This window comes from Hyaena hyaena, unplaced genomic scaffold (assembly GCF_003009895.1).
Source record: "Hyaena hyaena isolate Hyena2069 unplaced genomic scaffold, ASM300989v1 scaffold_382, whole genome shotgun sequence".
Taxonomy (NCBI): domain Eukaryota; kingdom Metazoa; phylum Chordata; class Mammalia; order Carnivora; family Hyaenidae; genus Hyaena; species Hyaena hyaena.
In genome coordinates, this window is record NW_024081015.1 from 1,040,215 (window position 1) to 1,060,982 (window position 20,768).

Sequence of the window (20,768 nt, forward strand, 5' to 3'; positions counted from 1 at the left end):
AGCATGTAATTCTGTATGACTGTACTGAATTGTGTAGGATAGGGAAGAGGAGAGGCAACACCAGAGAGATGAGCTGAGGTTTGATCAGAAAGACTTTCCAGATCATGAGGGCTTTGTAATTTATACTGTATACTGTAGTGTCAGAGAGCCATTAAAGAGTTTTAAATCAGGGTGTGTGTATGAGGTGGTGAGGGTGGGAGGAGGGAAAAGGAGAGGAAGAATAAGAATTAGACTTATATTTTGGAGCATAAGCTTAGCAGCAATGAGGAAGACAGAATGATGATCAATTAGGAGTCTATTATAGTAAACCAGGTAAGAAGTATTATGTGCTTGATTTAAAGCCTTAGAGATAATAGTGGAGAAGAGAAAACAAATGAAAGATAATAAGAAGTAGAGTCAGTACTTCTTTTTCGGGGCAGTAGGGGTAAACTAGAGAGAGATTATGAATAACCCTCTTGCTGAGAAAAATCCTAAATGAAATGAGTATTTAAAATTTTTTTTTTCAAAATACATCATTGGGTTGGTGAGAGAGTAAGGAATCCTCTGAGGCTAAGAGTGAAATGAAATTGGGAATGAAGGTGTTAGCTAGATTTAAAGCAAGCCTTCACCCTAGTGGAATCTGTCCAAATTGACTGGCTTTAAACTTCTCTTTTGATAGCCTCTTAGGCTGCAGGAAATGGGAAACGAAGCCTGTGACCTTCCTAAGGAAAGGAGTCTGAAAGGAGACCCTTCCCTTCAATGAAGTTGAGACTTTGTTTCAACCTTGGCAGTTGGAGAATGGCAAGAGACATTGTTACTGAGAATTTATAACAAGGGTCTTTTTATAGGGTCACATTTTCCATGTGGTCTTACCCAACTTAAGAATGTATCCAGGGGCACCTGGGTGGCTCAGTCAGTTAAGCACCTGACTTCAGTTCAGGTCAGGTTCTCGCTGTTTGTGGGTTCAAGCCCTGCGTCAGGCTCTGCACTGACAGCTCAGAACCTGAAGCCTGCGTCTGTTTCTGTGTCTCCCTCTCTCTCTGCACCCCCCCCCCAACTCGTGCTCTCTCACTCTCAAAAATAATAAACATTAACCAAAAATAAAAAGAAGGTATTTAAAGCGGTCTTTGGTAATGCCTACAGGTGCCTTAAAAAACCTATCAAATCATAGAATTCCCTTTCAACCCAGCAATTGCACTATTGCACTAGTAGGAATTTATCCAAAGGATTCAGGAATGCTGATTCAAAGGGGCAGTGCACCCCAATGTTTTTGGCAGCACTATCAACAATAGCCAAATTATGGAAAGAGCCCAAATGTCCATCAACTGATGAGTGGATAAAGAAAATGTGGTGTATATATATATATATATATATACACACACACACACACACACGACGTAATAATACTCAGCGAAGAATGCCATTTGCAGCAACAGGGATGGAAATTGGAGGGTATTATACTAAGTGAAATAAGTCACTCAGAGAAAGATACATGATTTCACTCACATGTGGAATTTGAGAAACTTAACAGATGACCTTAGAGGAAGGGAAAGAAAAATTAGATACAGAGAGGGAGACAAACCTTAAGAGACTCATACATACAGAGAACAAACTGAGGGTTAATGGGGGTGGGGAAAATGGGTGATAGGCATTGAGGAGGGTACTTGTTGGGATGAGCACTGGGTGTTGTATATAAGTGATGAATCACAGGAATCTACTGAAGCCAAGACTACACTGTATGTTGGCTAACTTGACAACAAAACAAAACAACAAAAAAACCCACTACTAAATCACATCTTCTTAGGAGGAATTTACCTTCAACCACTGCTTTAAAAATCTACAGAATTAAAATCCAAGGCATAAGAGATCACAGGGGAAAAAAACCCCACAGAATACACAAAAACCATGGCATAAGACAAGAGCCACAAGAAACAAACAAGAGCTAGCCAGAACGAGATGATGTCCCCTACAGACTGCAGAAAGTTGTTTGGTTTTTTTTTGTTTTGTTTTGATTTTGTTTTTTTAGTAATTCCAATTACTTTGATCAACATGTTTGAAGAAGTAAAAAGATTGAAATACGAATACGAAGGGTCTCTGAAACGGCCAGGTGTATTAGGAAAGAAACAAAAACAGAACTTCTAATTATAAAAAATTAACTGAAATTAAAAATCCAGTGAACAGATTAAAAAAAAAACAGACTGGCACAGCATAGAGTGAAGAGTTCTAGTATATATCTGATTGGAGTTTCAGAAAGAAATAAGGGTGAATGGAAGAGTATGATCATTGTTAAATAGAAGTAGCTGAGAATTTTTAGAATTGATAAAAGATAACGTTCCTTACATGGTAGAAGTGCAGTGAATCCCAAGGAGAAAAATAAAAGCAGCCATGACAGACTAGAATGAAACTTCAGAAGACCAAAGACAGATAAAAAATTTAAAAGCCAACTAGAGAGGAACAACTGATTGCTATAAAAATGGTTTTCTCTGGTCCAGCAACTGATTTCCCAGCAGCAACAACAGAAGCTGGAGGACATTGGAATGCTGTCTTTACTGAGAGAAAAAAGCTGTCAGCCTGAAAATAGAATATCCAAATAAAACTGTCGTTTAGGAATGACAGCAAAATAAAGACATTTTCAGACTCAACACACATATACACACCCCCTAGAAGGAAATTATAAGGGACATGATTCTGGTAGAAGGAAAGTCATCCCAGATGGAAAACCTGAGATGCCTTTTCTTTTTCAATGTTTGTTTATTATGAGAGAGAGAGAGAACACGGGAGAGGCAGAGAGAGATGGAGAGGGAGAATCCTAAGCAGGCAACATGCTGTCAGCCCAGAGCACGGCCCAGGGCTTGATCTCCTGAACCTCGAGGTCATGACCTGAGCCGAAATCAAAAGTCAGATGCTTAACCAACTGAGACACCTTACCATCCCCTGAGATGCTAATTTAATGGTCACGAAATGTTCCAGCAAATAAATTCTACAATTTAGACTCTAGTATATTGGATAGTTCTGTTGCCAATTTTTCAATATGAACCGAAACAATACTAGACATGTATATGGTCATGTTTGTGCATGTAGTAGTTGATGTGGAATAAATAAAAGAGTAAGTACATTTTTGACTAGAAAACCCAAATTACTGGGTCTAAAAGGAGGGAGTACTTTTTGGTACATCTTGTAAAATTGTTTTTGTAAAGGACTTTTCCAATTTATATTGCATTTAAGAAACTATGCTGGCTTTACCAATGAATAAATGTGTGATAGGGCCAGTTTTAAATAATGAAGATTGACATTTTTTACCACATTTTGACTTGATTATATTACTGACAAAAATGTCCCATCTCACTTCTTTCCATTGTTATTAAAAAATGCTTTTTTTTTTAACGGAAACAAATGCTAACTGACTAAAATGCATTCTAACAAATATTTCTCATTTTCTAGAATGTACTCTTTCATTTTGCTTTCTTTTTTTTTTCAGTTTAAAAAACAAATATGTGGTTGGTCCATTTAAAGACATGCTTTATTTAGTTTGGCTTTATTATGAAGGAAGACCACTATTTTAATGCTGTTAGTTTCTTTTCTAGCTTTGTATATTTACTAATTAGCCAATATTATAAAAGTAAATAAACAGGGTGTTTTTGTTTTTGTTTTTTTATTAATTAAGTTATTCATCCTAAACAGAAAAAGTACTATTAGTTTGCTTGGGAATTCTGTATTCTAACATGAACTAAATATAAGAAGATGTCTTTTTTTTTTTTTTAACTTTTTCCCTTTTTGCTGTTTCAGGTGCAAGTGAAAGTGTAGGGAAACATATGCTCGAAGCCTGCAACAATAATCTGGAGATGGCAGTCACTATGTTTTTGGATGGTGGAGGAATTGCTGAAGAGCCCAGTACCAGTTCAGCAAGTGTCTCCACAGTGAGACCACACACAGAGTATGAATTTATTATTTATTGTTAGGAGCTACCCCTTGCCTAAATTGAGCAGTTGCCTTTTTATCAGTTAGGCTAATTCTTTGGTTTTGAAAAAATTAAAAGGTGAAAGCATCTGAAAAAGTGTCATGTGAAAATTTTTATACTTATATACCTTAAATTCTCTAGAGCACAGTCATGTCTATTATTTAATCTTCAAAAGAACCCAATAGGGTGACATTATTATCCACATATCTACATTTTACAGATGAGAAAGCAGAGGCATAGCCAATTTCCTTAACTACACAGTAATTACTTAGATATGGATGGAAATAGCCCACTAAAGCTCAGATTTTTTCAATTCTAGATTTACTTACATTGTCCCAGGAGAGTTTTGAGTTGCCATGAAATATTTTTGAAAAATGATTATAGTCCTTTATACCTTAAAGATAGTTACATGTAGTTAATCATTAGAAGCACCTTTAGCATATAGAACTGTACTCTGTAGAGACTGATAATTAATGGTGAACAGATTTGGATGTTTTTTGCCCTTTACATTTGATACCAATGAGCATTTGAAATGAATACCTTATAGGCAAAATTCCCAGTCTTCGGAAAATATTAGAGATGAATGCTACTCAAGGAAAACCATTGATTTTTGGAAACAAAATTATGCAGATTGTTAAATAAGAGTTTAATACTTAGAGCTCTTTATAACTCTCAGTGTTACAACAAGAGACACCAGACAAGCAGAATGCTCTATTTAAGGGAATAGACTAAAGGCATGGATGGATATTATTTCTAAATTGGAGATAGATTTAAGAAGCCAGATAACATTCAAGACAGAGTTGCCTCTGGCTCTAGATTCTGGAGTAATAATTATTTCCACATGAATAGTGAACTTTAGGGATATTATTAATACTTCATAAAGTTTTTTCCTGGCAATGTTGGCTGTGTATTTCAGATGTTGATATCACATTCTCTCCCAACATAGCTCAGATTTTTCATGAAAATCAATATGAAAACATGATTTAGTTTACAGAAACTTGAGTAACAGATATTCCAAGCTCATTTGGGAGAATATAACTGTTCTCACTGTACAAAGCATGTTTTCTTAATTGTGTTTAAAAGTAGTTTGATATGGGGCGCCTGGTTGGCTCAGTCAATAGAGCATTCAGCTCTTGGTCTCAGGGCAATCGTTCAAGCCTCACATTGGGCATGGAGCCTTACCTAAAACATACATACATACATACATACATACGTACATTAATTAATTAATTAAAAATAAAACTAGTTTTGGGGCACCTGGGTGGCTTAGTCGGTTGGGCGTCCGACTTTCGCTTGGGTCATGATCTCGCTGTTCGTGGGTTCGAGCCCCGCGTCGGGCTCTGTGTTGACTGCCAGCTCAGAGCCTGGAGCCTGTTTCGGAGTCTGTGGCTCTCTCTCTCTCTGACCCTCCCCTGCTCATGCTGTCTCTCTCTCTCCTAGAAATAAATAAAAAAAAAATTAAAAAAAAATAAAAATAAAACTAATTTTGATAGATGAATGCTTTTTCCTATTAATTACATTATAATTTGACTTAGATTATTTATATTGCTAATTGATTAAGACTTGATAATGGCTCCTAATTTCTAAACTATAATTTTCACTCTATACAGTTTACCTTTTTCTATTCCATTCTTTCATTTTGTTAGGTAGCTAACAATCTTGGGACGTATACACTTAAACATGTAGTAACCGAGTTTTCCTGTATAGGGACTACTAGTTAATCCATCCCCTATTTGATGTATTTCATCAGATTAAGGTTTGTTTTCTGAGTAATTAAACTGTCTTAGATTGAGATAATTTTATATATGCTGTAAAATGAGGTATAGCAATCATGGAAAGATTTATTTAGGTAGAAGAGGTCCTCTAAATTCTTAATTTTCTTAAGATAATAGACTAATTCTCTTTGAAAGAGGACTAACAGAGCTTCCTCTTCCTCTTATAGATGCATTGTCTATTCCTTCAGATTATTTAAATTTTGTGTGTGAGCAGTGACTGATGTACTTAACATAATTTTGAATTGCCCTTTATCCTTCATCATTTGGCTTGTTGTATTTGTCCAGCTTATTCTTTTTGTTGTTGTTGTTGGATGTTTTTGTTGACAAATGATTTCATAAAGTATGTTTTAGAGTTCCAGCTCTTTGATATCAAAAGCAGGGCCTTAAGCTCAGTTATTACTATTGGAAACACCTGAATGAAAAACATTATAAACAGGACAGTAATAAATTTGGAACTCACTCTTCTTTTCTGTGAACATAATAAATAGAGATTAATATTTGAGTTTAAACTATAAAATAGTTAAACATATATAAAAGAGTATACACCATTTTTACAGTATTTCTAAGTGAGTATTTTTTACTGGAAGAGATGGATTATTAGTAAACTCTTTGGAGATAAACTTTGAAGAGTTTATAGGCCTTTAGAAGATGAATAATTACTTTCTCTGTTCTCTATATATGACGTCCATTTAATAAATAATCCAAGATAATACCTATATTAACCATCTTCATAACATAAAATTCACTGTTTATTTAAGCTTATTTTAATATATCTGCGATTTAATGATACATTGTTTGATGTAATAGTAATGTAATACTGCTTTTATTATGCCTATATTTTTCCATTAGCTTTTTTTTTTTTTAATGTTTGTTTTGAGAGCACGTATGCTCAGGTGGGCAGGGGGGGAAAGGGCAGAGAAAGATGTAGAGAGAGAATCCCAAGCAGGCTCCGTACTGTCAGCACAGAGCCCAATGTGGGCTTGATGTCGTGAACCATGATATCATTACCTGAGCTGAAATTAAGAGTTGGATGCTTAAGGGGCTCTGGGGTGGCTCAGTCGGTTAAGCATCCGACTTCAGCTCAGGTCATGATCTCACAGTTCGTGGGTTCCAGCCCCGTGTTGGGCTCTGTGCTGACAGCTAGCTCAGAGCTTAGAGCCTGTTTCAGATTCTGTATCTCCCTCTCTCTCTGACCCTCCCCTGCTCATGCTTCTCTCTCTTTCAGAAATAAATAAAACATTTAAAAAATTTAAATTAAACAAAAAAGAGTTGGATGCTTAACTGACTGAGCCAACCAGGTGCTCCTCCATTAATTCTTTGTCTGATTTTCTGTTTTGTTTTTGGTAAGCTCCCTTTTTTCTTCTGAAAAGAATCTAGGATAAAAATCTTAAGAGAAAAGGGGCAATTTTTTTTCTTTTTCTGTTCTCTTTTTTTTAATTTAATTTTTAAAACTTATTTATTATTTATTTTTGAGAGAGAGAGAGCATAACTGAGGGAAGGGGCAGAGAGAGAGGGAAGGAGAGAATCCTAGGTAGGCTCCACTCTGCCAGCACAGAACCAGTGCAGGGCTCGAACTCACAAATTGTGAGATCATGACCTGAGCTGAAATCAAGAGTCAGACGCTTAACTGACTGAGCCACCAAGAAGACACCCTTGTTCTCTTTTTTTAAGAAATCATTTGAGCCATCTGTGCCAGGTACTTTATTCTAGTTGACCTCCATATGGGAACCATCTACAGTCATTTAACACCATGGTTCCTAAAAGTCACTAAGTTTGATGTTCGTGTTAGTTGTTAATTTGAATGTATTCACAATATTTATAGAGAGAACATGTAGCAGAAAACAGTTTTCCTTTTGATATTTTCCTACTTCTTTTGATAGAGAAGAAGTTCGTGCCCCAATTCCTCAAAAACAGGAAATATTGGTGGAGCCAGAACCTTTGTTTGGTGGTAAGTTCACCTTTTTTCCTTAGTTTTGTTGGACTCTGTTGTTATCTTTAGAGATTTAATGAAGCTATCAAACAATGTGAAGTTTTGCTCAGAGATTATTACTTCAAGTTTAGAGTCAATTCTTACATAATTCTGTACTCCCTTCAGGAAAATTGCAGATTTGGTTCTTTCCAAGGAGAAAACCAGATTAAAAAGTTGATATTTGCTGTAGAAGGCCAAACAGTGGAAAATTAGCAAAAAGAACTACTACCTTATAATGGAAACAAATCTATCATTTAAAGACTGATTATTTTTTGTTTTTGGGGGGACTTACTTGACTGCCGTATCTTTAGTGTCTTGATATGCCTTATCTTCACTCATTCTTAATTTCCAGAAGTGCTATTCCTGTTTTGAGCAAAGGAGAAAGTAATACCTAATCCATGCAAAAAATTGTGATATCAGTCTGGGTGAATAGAGAGACTATAGAAAATGGGACATTTAATTAGATTTAAAGAAAATTTATAGTTTTAGTTTAATAAGCACTGACCTTTTGCAAGCTATTTTAGGCATTAATAGGTGTATTAAAAAATGGTAACAAAGTTATAATCTGGGCAGGCAAAGTCATAGAAATGTATATTGTACACACTGAGAACAGTGATGCAGAGAAATAAGCCTATAAAAAGTTTTGTAGGTAAACTAGAATAAAGGAGAAGAAATAAATGATAAGAAAAGGATGAACAACATGATATAAACCTTTATGTTTTGATTTGAAAAAACACCTTAGTTGGAGTTTTTTTAAAGCAACTTTGACTTGGCAGCTTTGGAGTTTACTATAGTAAGAGATAACAGAATATACTGTCTAGATTCAGAAATAAAGATGGGAGGAAGAAAACTGTAAGAACTGAATATTGAAGTATAATATGGGCTTTCTGGACTTTGATTCAGCCAGTCATTGTGCTGTTAATATACAGAAGTAATAAAATATTGTTCATGATTTTTTTTCATATGAATGTTATGAATGGATTTTGGAATTGAGGGGTGATGCCCTTGGAAGCTTTATCTTTTCTTTATTGCAAAGAATAAGGCAGGATTTCTCAGTGGTGTCGAGTACAGGAAATAAATTCTGTGCTGTTTTACTGTTGTAAAGAGGCCAAAGAGTTCCTATTTGAAATCCTTTCCTTTGACCTCAGGTTTGATATATAGCAAAGAGGGAGATGAGAATGACTATATAGTTACAAAGTCAGTCCTAACTTGCATATTAGATCTTATTATAACTTGATAAAGGTCTTTGGAATACCATTTTCTTCTTAGGACAGTTTTGATGTAAAGTGTGGTCTGGGTGTGAATAACTTCATAAGTTATTTGCCTTTTTTACATTATTGACATTTGGACTGATGGTTCAAAAGCAATAATGAATCAAACTGCTGCATCTTAATTGAAACAGGGCAGTGGCACCAAACTATAAAGTCTTCACTGCTATACACTCACAATAAAAAAAAAAGCCCATTTTATTTAATAATGTTCTTGATGAAGTAGGATAAATTAATTTCATTCAATCTTGACCCTTGAGTACACATTTTTAAACTATTCTCTTTTATGAAATAAGGTATGCATGAAGCACTTCTGCATACTGAAGCACTGTGGTCACTTTAAGGATAGGCACTTGTACAGTTGTTTGAGTTGTGAGCTAAACTAGTTGCTTTTGTTATGGAACATTATTTTCACTTGAAAAATTCCTGACAAACTATGGTTATTTAGACTTAGGCGTTTGGCAGACATTTTCTTGAATATGAACAAAGGCCTATTACTGCTTTAAGACAAACAACTGACATTATTTGTTACCAGTTATTTAAAAAAAAGTTTCAGGCAGAAATTAGAATTTTAGCAAGTTGATATCCACAATTATGAGCTTGATAAGCTTCCCAATACTTAAAGCCTTTCTGATAAGATTAGTGGTGGCGTTAACAGATGGCGATTTCTAAATTATCATTGTATAGTGAAGTGCTTGGTGTTTGGAATGTTTGCAGGGAAACAAGTGTTTTGTTTTTCTTTTTTTGTTTGGTGCAAAAAGGGTGGTTTTATTAAAACACAGGGACAGGACCCATGGGCAGAAAGAGCTATGACAAATATATTCAAATGACCAGTGTACCATATTACAAAAATTATGCATAGGTAAAAGATCTATTCAGACAGTAAGATGGATTGCACATATAAATAAATATGTATGTATATATGTGTGTGTGTGTGTATTAGTTATCTGTTGATGTATAACAAATTGCTCCAAAATTTAGCTTCCTGAAATAACAAACCTTTGTTATCTCATAGTTTCTATGGTCCAGGAATCCAAGAGTGGCTTAGCTGGGTATCTTTGGTTAGACTTTTCTCACAAGGGTATAATCAAAGTGTCAGCCAGAGCTATAATCATCTCAAAACTTGAATAGAGGAGGATCTCCTAAGCTTACTCATGTGGCTGTTGGTTGGCTGGAGACATCAGATCCTTACCACAGAGCAAATGAGAGAGCAATAGAAGGCAGCCCCGTATGGAAACCACTATCTTTTTGTAATCTAATCTTAGAAGTGATATCCCATCATATCACCTCTGCCACATTCTGCAGGGCATTGATCCTGTCCATGTTTAAGATATTCACACACAGGTTATAAATATCGAAGACTAGGATAATTGGAAGCCATCCTAGAGACTGCCCAGCACATAGACCAGTGGATTTTAATGGAACAAAATCAGTGCCATTTTACACTGATTATAACACACAAATTATAACATGATAAGGAGAAAGTTTTAGTGTCAGGATCGAAGATTAAATGAGCTACAACATTCCCTTAAGCCAAAGTCTAATCCAGAGCAAGGCCCTAATTCTCTACACTTCTATGAAGGCTGAGAGGTGAGAAAGGTATAGAAGAAAAATACGAAGCTAGCAGAGGTTGGTTCATAAGGTTTAAGGGAAGAAGCCATCTCCATAACATAAAAATGCAAAATGAAACAGCAAGTGCTGATATCGAAGCTATAGCAGGGTATCCAGAAGATCTAGTTTGGATAATTAACGGAGGTGGCTACACTAAGCAGCAAGTTTTCAGTGTTGACAAAACAGCCTTCTATTGGAAGAAGATGCTATGTAGGACTTCCATATGTAGAGAGGAGAAGTCAGTGCTTCAGATCTTCAAAGGAGAGGCTGGCTCTGTTGTTCAGGGCTAATGCCGCTGGTGACTTGAAGTTGAAGCCAGTGCTCATTTACCATTCTGAAAATCCTAAGGCCCTTAAGCATTATGCTAAATCTGCTCTTCGTGAGCTCTGTAATTGGAAAAACAATGCCTGGATGACAGTGCATCTGTTTACAATGTGGTATATCAAATATTTAAGCCCACTGTTGAGACCTGCTCAGAAAAAAAGATTTCTTTTCAAAATATGACTGCTCGGTGACAACACACCTGGTCAGTCTAAGAGCTCTGATGGTAACGTCCAACAAGATTAATGTTGTCATCTTGCTTGCTAACACAACATCTGTTCTGCAGCCCCTGGATTAAGGAGTAATTTTACTTTCAAGTCTTATTATTTAAAAACTCTATATATCTTATAAGGCTGTAGACAGTGATTCTTCTGATCGATCTGGGCAATGTACATTGAAAACCTTATAGAAAGGATTTACCATTCATTCTAGATGCCACTAAGAACATTCATGATTCATAGAAAGTGGTCAAAATAACATTAACAAGAATTTGGAAGCATTTGATTCTAACCCCTCATGGTTGGTTTGGGACTTCAAGACTCCAGTGGAGGAAGTAACTGCAGATGCAGTAGAAATAGCAAGAGAACTAGAATTAGAAGTAGAGCCTGCAGATATATGTTGCAATCTCATGATAAAACTTGAATGGATGAAGAGTTGCTTCTTAGGGATAAGCAAAGAAAATGGTTTCTTGAGATGGAAGCTACTCCTGGTAAAGATACTATGAAGATTGTTGAGATGATAACAAAAGATTTAGAGTATTACATAAACTTAGTTGATAAAGTAGTGGCAGGGTTTGAGAGGGTCAGCTCCAGTTCTTAAAAAAGTATTAATTGGGGTGCCTAGGTGGTTCAGTTGGTTAAGCCTCCAACTCAGGTCATGATATCATGGATCTCAGAGCCTGGAGCCTGTTTCAAATTCTGTGTCTCCCACTCTCTGACCCTCCCCTGCTCACGCTGTCTCTCTCTCTCTCTCAGAAATAAATAAAACATTTTAAAAAATTAAAAAAAAATTTTTAAGTATTAATTAATTTTTTAAAATAATCCTTGCACCCAATGTGGGGCTCAAACTCATGACCGTGAGATCAAGAGTTGTATACACTACTGACTGAGCCAGGCGCCCCTTTATTCACTCCCAATTTTGAAAGAAGTTCCTCTCAAATGCTGTCAGACAACATTGTATGCTGCAGAAAAATCATTTGTCAAAATGAGCCAATTTATGCAGGAAACTTTATTATCTTAAGAAGTTGTCACAGCTACCCCAACTTCAGCAACCACTGCGGTCACTCAGCAGCCATCAACATAGAGGCAAGACCCCCCACCAGCAAAATAAAAATTACAACTTGATGAAAGTTCCAACAATGATTAGCATTTTTTAGCAGTAAGTTATTTTTTTAAATTGTATTTTAGAGATAGCACGAGTGGGGTATAGGGGGAAGAGAACGAGAGAATCCTAAGCAGGCTCCATGCCTAGTGCAGAGCTTGATGCCTACATCAAGATCTAGATCCCATGGCCCTGGGATCATGACCTGAGCTGAAATCAAGAGTTGAACACCCAACTGATTGAACCACCCAGGTGCCGCAGCAAGAAACGTTTTTTAAATTAATGTGTACATTTTAAGAAACATAGTGCTATTGCACATGTAATGGACTATACAGTATACAGTTGTCCCTTGAACAACTCAAGGGTTAGGGGAGCAGACTCCCAAGCAGTTGAAAATCTGCATATAACTTTGACTCTCCCCAAATTTAATAGCCTGTAGTTGGCTAGAAGCCTTACCAATAACATAAACAGTTGATTAACACATATTTTGTATGTTATATATATCATATCCTGTATTCTTAACAGAAAAGTAAGCTGGAGAAAAAATGTTATAAATTGTAAGAGAAGAACTGTATTGTATTTGTTGAAATATCTGCATATAAGTAGAGCCTTGTAGTTCAAATCTGTATTATTCAGTGGTCTACTTTAGTGTAAACATAACTTTTATATGTACTGGGAAGTCAAAAATTTATTTGACTCATTTTAATGCGATATTTCCTTTATTGTAGTAGTCTGAAACCGAACTTAACATTATCTCTGAGGCTAGAGGTATGTTGTGTATGGACTGAAGAGAGGTTCTTTGGTCCGTTTTATGGGGTTTTTTTTTTAAGAGAGAGAATGAGCAGGGGAGAGGAGAGAAGGGGGAGGAGAGAGAGAGAATCTTAACTAGGCACCATGCTCAGTGCAGAGCCCAATGCAGGGCTCAATCTCATAACAGTGAGAGCATGACCTCAGCCTAAACCAAGAGTCAGACACTTAACTGATTGAGCCACCCAGGCACCCCTTTTATTATTTTTTTTCTGAAGAGAGATTCTAGGTTAGACTTGGCATAAATGAGGAGGAAACAAATGGGAGCAGATAATGAGCCCAAGCAATAAAAGAGGTCGGGTCCAAGGCTAGCAAAAGAGGAAGTAGGAGACATCAGGTTCCTAATAGAGAAGGGCTAAAGTGGGAAGAGAGTGGGTATGTGTGTGTGAAATAAAGTAGAATATTGAGTGGCCTGCCTTTGGCAGCTTTAAAAGTAGAAGAAAACTATCTTTTATATGCTACTTCCACAATCATAATATGCTCTTTTTAGGCAGCCATTCTATGCCTTATCCTCTCATACCCTTACTTTCTTAATTGTTATGGTTAAAAAGTGTCTGATAATGAGTTTTAAGAAGGCATTATTTGAGAAGCCATATTATTCTTGCCAGAAGCATACATTTGAAATAGGAACTCTTGATTAAAAATAGTTCCAAGAGAAGTAACATTCCCTGCTGCTTGAAGGGAGGAGAAAATGCTACACTACTCAAATTATAAAATTTTCAATTAAAAAACATTCAATATAAGTAAAATTCAATACAGAACTGAAACATGGAAGTTTCTTTCTCTTTTTCTTAATCAAATCTCTTTTCCTAGAGATAATATTGTGATTCTTTAATATAAATACACAAAGTACATAAATTATATATAGACAGATAGTACTTTAAACAAAAACAAGTTTTTTCGGGGCGCCTGGGTGGCTTAGTCGGTTAAGCGTCCGACTTTCGCTTAGGTCATGACCTCGCGGTTCGTGGGTTCGAGCCCCGCCTCGGGCTCTGTGCTGACTGCCAGCTCGGAGCCTGGAGCCTGTTTCAGTCTGTGACTCCCTCTCTCTCTGACCCTCCCCTGCTCATGCTGTCTCTCTCTCTCTCCTAGAAANAGTCTGTGACTCCCTCTCTCTCTGACCCTCCCCTGCTCATGCTGTCTCTCTCTCTCTCCTAGAAATAAATAAAACATTAAAAAATTAAAACAACAACAACAACAACAAAAACAAGTTTTTAAAATATATGGTTCTGCATTTTGCTTTTTATTCCGTTGTTCTTAGAAAGAATTATATAATGACATACACAGACTTTTGGGAAAGATGCTTTGACATGGGGTGGAGGACTTTTATACTTTGTATCTAATCTTACTGGCCAGTTTATCATTTATTAACATGAAGCATTGTTCTGTTTACATGCTGGCCAGGCATGCCATAAGCCAATTTAATAATTATTACCCATATTTTAAGAATTGTTAAGTATCCTTGTTTATTAAAATATATTTAAGTGATCTGGCAAATGATCTGAACAAATACATATAGGAAGATAACGTTTTTATTATTGCTTTCTAAACTTCATCTATAAAATACTTAAGGATTGGGTAATAGGCACTATACTGAGTATCAGAAGCCCTTGGTTCTGTTCACTTTTCTCTCATGAAACCATTGTGTAATTGGAAAAAGATTTTTTTCCAAATTTAAAAATGTTTTTGGTGTTTATAATTCTACCTGTGTATCCACTCACAAAGAATATATAATATTATGGTTTAGAAGCTAGGTGCTTACTCAGGTGTCACTCCAAAGCATAATCCGATTCCTTAGGCTAACCTAAATTTGATATTTGCAGTATGTATGTAGCTTCATCACCAGGGGGAGTCATCCTCAAATTCTTCTTTCTTCCTGTCTTTTATGTAAGTTTGGTTAAGTCTTGTAACTGGGCCTTAATTTTCTTATTTGAAAAACAAAATGGGCTGAAGATGGTTGAGTTTTTGTATATGAATGACTTAAAGGTTTTTAAATATTTTATTTTTTGAAGAGGGCACCTTTACAAATCAATGAGTGTTTTAAAACATACAGATAAGGAAGCTTTTAGAGTTGTTTCAAAATTAAGATTTAAATTTCTGTATCAATTCTATTTTTTTTTCCCCTAAAGCACCTAAAAGACGACGGCCTGCACGTTCAATATTTGATGGTTTTCGAGATTTTCAAACTGAAACTAGTAGGTATCTTGGGCCAGTTTATTATTTCTCTCTTCCTTCTCTTCTTCTCTTCCCTCACTCTCCCACGTAGAAAACCACAAGTTGGTAAAGCACCATACACTCTGTTACATGTCAACACCCTTGTTTGTTTTATATAGGTTTTTTTTTTTTTTTTTAAGGAAAAGAAGATTAAGGAGTCACCTTATTCTATTTATTTTTAAAATTATTTTAAAGGGGCGCCTGGGTGGCTTACTTGGTTAAGCATCCGGCTTTCGCTTAGGTCATGATTTCGCAGTTCGTGGGTTCGGGCCCCGCGTCGGGCTCTATGCTGACTGCCAGCTCAGAGCCTGGAGCCTGTTTCAGTCTGTGACTCCCTCTCTCTCTGACCCTCCCCTGCTCACGCTGTCTCTCTCTCTCTCTCCTAGAAATAAATAAAAAACATTTAAAAAAAATAAAATTATTTTAGAGAGAGAGTGCATGTGAGTTGGGGATAGAGGCAGAGAGAGAGAGAAAGAAAGAAAGAATCTCAATCAGCCTCCATGCTTAGCACAGACCCCAAAGTGGACCTTGATCCCATGACCCCTGGATCATGACCTGAGCTGAAATCAAGAGCTGGACACTCAACTGACTAAGCCACCCAGGCACCTCACAAATCACCTTAAATTAAAAACAAATTTTATTTCATATTATTATTATTATTATTATTTTAGAGAGAGTGCGTGAGCGACAGAGAAGGAGAGAGTCCCAGGCATGTGCTGTGCCTGAGCACAGAGCCAGACTTGAGGCTCAATTTCATGACCATGAGACCTGAGCCGAAATGAAGAGTTGGATGCTCAGCTGACTAAACCACCCAGGCACCTCAGGAATCACCTTATTTTATTTTATATTATTTTATTTCATTTCAATTCTATTTATTACATTTATTTTTTTCTTTATTTTGAGAGAAAGAGAGCAAGTAGGGGAGGGTCAGAGAGAGCAGGAGACAGAATTCTAAGTAGACTGTGCTGGCAGCACAAAGCCCAACACAGGGCTTGAACTCATGAACTGTGAGAACATGACCTGAGCTGAAATCAGGAGTTGGATGCCCAACTGATTGAGCCACCCAGGCACCCTTGAATCACCTTATTTTAAAAGGAAATTATGAATTCAGTCTGTGATTGTTACTAACTTCTCCTTGAGCTGAATTGTTCCATATGCTAACCTAACTAGTGATAGAATAATAAGACTGATGGAGAAATATAAGAAATCTGGTAATTTACAAAGTTAATCAGCTTTTGTAAAATTTTTTTTTAATGTTTTATTTATTTCTAGGAGAGAGAGAGAGACAGCGTGAGCAGGGGAGGGTCAGAGAGAGAGGAAGTCACAGACTGAAACAGGCTCCAGGCTCTGAGCTGGCCGTCAGCACAGAGCCCGACGCGGGGCTCGAACCCACGAACCGCGAGATCATGACCTACGCGAAAGTCGGACGCTTAACTGACTAAGCCACCCAGGCGCCCCAACCAAGTTAATCAGCTTTTGAATGAGCACTTAAATGTTGACTATAATAAAAGAAAAATATGGTTTCCCATAAGGTCTTGATGTCTCACCTCACCTCCTCACCTCATAATGGATAGTACCAGGTAGACAAGAAATAAGAAGTGTTGGCAATGATGTAGAGAATAGGGAACCCTTGTGCACTGTTGATAGGATTGCAGATTGGTGCAGCATATGGAAATGAATATGGAGGTTCTCAAAAAATTAAAAAGAGCAATACCATATGACTCAATAATTACAATTCTTGGTATTTGTCCTCAGAAAACAAGAAATTTGTGCCCCTGTGTTTATTGCAACATTATTTTCGGTAGCCAAGATATGGAAGCAACCTAAGTGCCCATCAGTAGATGAATGGATAGAAAAGATATGGAATAACACAATGGAATATCATTCAATCACAAAAAAGAATGAAACCAGGGCGCCTGGGTGGCTTAGTTGTTTGGGAGTCCGACCTTGGCTCAGGTCATGATCTCAAGGTTTGTGCTGACAGCTCAGAGCCTGGAGCCTGCTTCAGATTCTCTCCCTCTTTCTCTGCCCCTCCCCCACTCATGCTCTCTCTCTCTCTCTCTCTCTCTCTCTCCTTCAGAAATAAACATTAAAAGAAAAAATGAAACCTTACCATTCATAGCAACATGTTTGGACCTTGAGGATATTATGCTAAGTGAAATAAGTCAAAGAAAGAGGAATACCGTATGATTTCACTTACATGTGGAATCTAAAAAAACATGAACCAACAAGCAAAAAGAGACTCCTCTGTGCAGGGAATAAATTGGTAGTTGCCAAAAGGCAGTGAAAGGATAGGTGAAATAGATGAAGAGGATTAAGAGGTTCAACCTTCTAGTTATAAGGGGAGCCTAGGTGGCTTAGTCGGTTAAGCATCTGACTTGATTTCGGCTCAGGTCATAATCGCAGGATGGTGAGATCAAGCCCCATGTCAAGCTGTGCTGGGTGTGGAGTCTACTTAAGATTCTCCATCTCCGTCTGATCCTCCCTCCCCCCCAACACACCACTTGCATTCATGCATGTGGGTCTTTCCTCTTTCTCTCTCTTTCTCAAAAAAAGAGAAAAAGTTATGGTATGAAAACTACAACATTGGGAATATAGTCAGTTAATACTGTAATAATTTGGTGACAAAGGTAACTACATTGACAGTGATAAGCATTTTGTAATGTATATTAATTGTTGAATCACTATATTATACACCTTAAAAGTAAAAGAATATTGTGTCACCTATATTTTAACTTAAAACAGTAATTGAATAATTGGCAAAAAAAAAAGATCCTGATAGCTGTCAGTTTAAAGGAACAACCATAATAAAAATGGATTATTGTAGTGTATTGAAAAACAGAACAGGAAAAACCCACACCACCCAAAGCAGCCACTATTAACATTTTGGCTACAGTTGTTTAGAATAGGTTTATATCTTTCTGTGGAGTATGTCAGAATTATATTCTTGGCTTTATTCTTTTAGAGGATTTAGTACTGAGTCAGCAATGGAATCTTAAAGAAAAGGAAAATTGTTTAGAGAATATATGGAAAACTGTTTGACCATGCTTGATTTTGTAGTTGATTTATAATGAGCTCACTGAAGCACAGATAGGTCTTGTAACTTTGGAGAGAGTTGAAGGAGAACCCAGACTAACTCCAGCCATCCAGGGAAGCCTGTGTACTTCTAGGAGAAGGTGACAACAGTGTGGTGGTGTTCTCTTACTGCCAGAATCTTTAAAGATTGGGAATGTAGCTAGAAACCGCAGATACATTAGGATCACTGAACTTCATAAATGGAGATGGAGTTTTCCCTCTGCTAAAGTTGGTTTAGAATTTGAAAAGGAAATATTTTCATTTGGTGACTCTATTATAATTTTCAGCTTTTATTGTTCATTACATTTGGATTGAGAACATCACTAAGTCTTAAGACTCCGTCCCCACTTTGCTTTGTTTTTGTTTTTGTTTTTGTTTTGTTTCAGAATCAGCATTAGATATTTGCATTTGGGGTCAGCCATGTTGTTAGTAATTCTTGCAATTAATGCATGTTTTTTTAATTTCTAGATTCATGACTTTTATTTTCTGGCTAACTGAAAGTTCCTTATCATCCTGTGTTGCAGTTCGGCAAGAACAGGAATTAAGAAATGGAGGAGCAATAGATAAGAAACTAACTACCCTTGCAGATCTATTCCGGCCACCCATTGATTTGATGCATAAAGGCAGCTTTGAAACAGTAAGTTGTTGGAAATTTTAAGCCTTAGGTATGAATCCTTTTGCATTTTCAATGCCATTTTTTTCTTTCTAAGAACAGAAGTTTCCAGCATATAGAGAATTGGCATCTTAATAAGTATGACACAAGTATGAGATACTAAAAGGGTTACATTGATTTATATTTCTGCCAGCAGTATATGAGATGATTTGATAAAATCCTTATTACCCTTGTGTGGTATCACTTTAGAATCTGCCATTTTGGTAGCTTTTGGGAAAAAAAAAATCTTAATTTTTTTTGGTTTGTATGTATATTTGATTACTACTGAGACTAGTGTGCCTGTGTTTATTGGCCATTTGTGAATTATAGGTATCTTTTGCCCATATTTCTATGGGGATCTTATTGTATTTTAAAAGAGTATCTCTGTAGTTGTAGAATATATTCTCCTTCAGTTCTTGGTTTTAATTTGGCTAAAGCCAAAGAAAACCTTTCCAAAGCAAGCTTATTTGATTGCCTGCTAAATTATAAGCTTAATGAGGGCAGGGACAACATGTTTCTTTTTATTTTGGTAATCATTGGAAACCAGTTTATGGTATTTTATAGAAACATAATATTTGTTAAACAAATGAGCTTAGTTAGGATTTTATTTATTTGTTTGTTTATTTATTTTAGTCAAATATTCAGTAGCTTTTATTTTTTAATTTTTTAATAGTTTATTGTCAAGTTGGCTTCAGTATAACACCCAGTGCTCATCCCCACAAGTGCCCTTCTCCATGCCCATCATCCCCCGTCCCCTCCACCCCACCCCCAAGTTAGGATTTTAAATATCCTTCTCTTGAAGTGTTCAGACGGCTCCTTGTGTGTGTTGATTAGCATGTTAATGCTGTTTTGAATCAGAATAGCATTTCCATAGATGTAAATCGCTTAAATTTTAGGTAAGTCTTATCTGTTAGGATAAAGTGGGCCAAACAGTAATCACAAAAATGAAGTTTGTAGCTACATATTTGGAAGTGAGTTATGATTGATTTTTTTTTTTTTTTTTTACAAATAGTTTATTGTCAAGTTGGTTTCCATATAACACCCAGTGCTCATCCCCAAAAGTGCCCTCCTCCATGCCCATCTCCCCCCTCTCCCCCCACACCCATCAGTCCTCATTTTCTTCTCAGCATTCAAGAGTCTCTCATAGTTTGCCTCTCTCCCTCTCCCCCACTATTTCCCCGCTTCTTCTCCCGCATGGTCCTCTGTTAAGTTCCTCCTAATCCTCCTATACGTGCAAACATATGATACTTGTCCTTCTCTGCCTGACTTACTTCACTCAGCATAACACCCTCAAGGTCCAATGATTGATTTTTTTAAAAGATTTTGTACTTTGACATATTCCAATAGTAGCCTAAATGAAATACTGAGGATTAAACATTTAACTGTAAGCCTGATCTTCAGTTTTAATTTTCTGAATTGTAAAACCTCAAAGTGTTTGGCGGCAAGTAACAGAAAATCCAAATGGTGGTGATTTGACCAACAAGCATTTCTTTTTGTCATGTAAGTTAGACTAGAATTGAGGGAGTTTTTGGTGTTCATTAGTCAGCTCAAAGATGTTTTCTTTCATTGCCTGGTGATCTTAATATGGTAGCTGCCTATCCTCTCTACTGTTCTGGTGATAATTCAGCCATTGAGAGAGAATAGCAGCAATATGAACAACAAAAAGGATCAGAGTTTGTTTTGCCATGTTTCCCATTTTTGATAGCTTCTGAGTTGCTCAGGGCTGAATGAAATACTCTGAGCTTGATTTCATTTGATCACTTTGGGCTCATAAAAGCAGTTACTTTGCTGTTGGTTCGTTGAGGGAAAATGTGAATCT

At 36.6% G+C, this 20,768-nt stretch overlaps 1 protein-coding gene across 4 annotated transcripts in view; it reads left to right on the forward strand.

Annotated features, from left to right (window-relative positions):
* The window catches only part of UBXN7 (UBX domain protein 7), a 61,252-nt gene that overhangs the window by 16,253 nt on the left and 24,231 nt on the right, over nucleotides 1–20,768 (forward strand). For 3 of the 4 annotated variants that reach the window (XM_039250841.1, XM_039250840.1, XM_039250839.1), the window contains 4 exons: nucleotides 3,766–3,913; nucleotides 7,593–7,660; nucleotides 15,138–15,203; nucleotides 18,822–18,934. In XM_039250841.1, the coding sequence (XP_039106772.1) occupies nucleotides 3,766–3,913; nucleotides 7,593–7,660; nucleotides 15,138–15,203; nucleotides 18,822–18,934 (395 nt within the window). The remainder of the gene's footprint in view (nucleotides 1–3,765; nucleotides 3,914–7,592; nucleotides 7,661–15,137; nucleotides 15,204–18,821; nucleotides 18,935–20,768) is intronic. The other variant, XM_039250842.1, reaches the window with a different exon arrangement.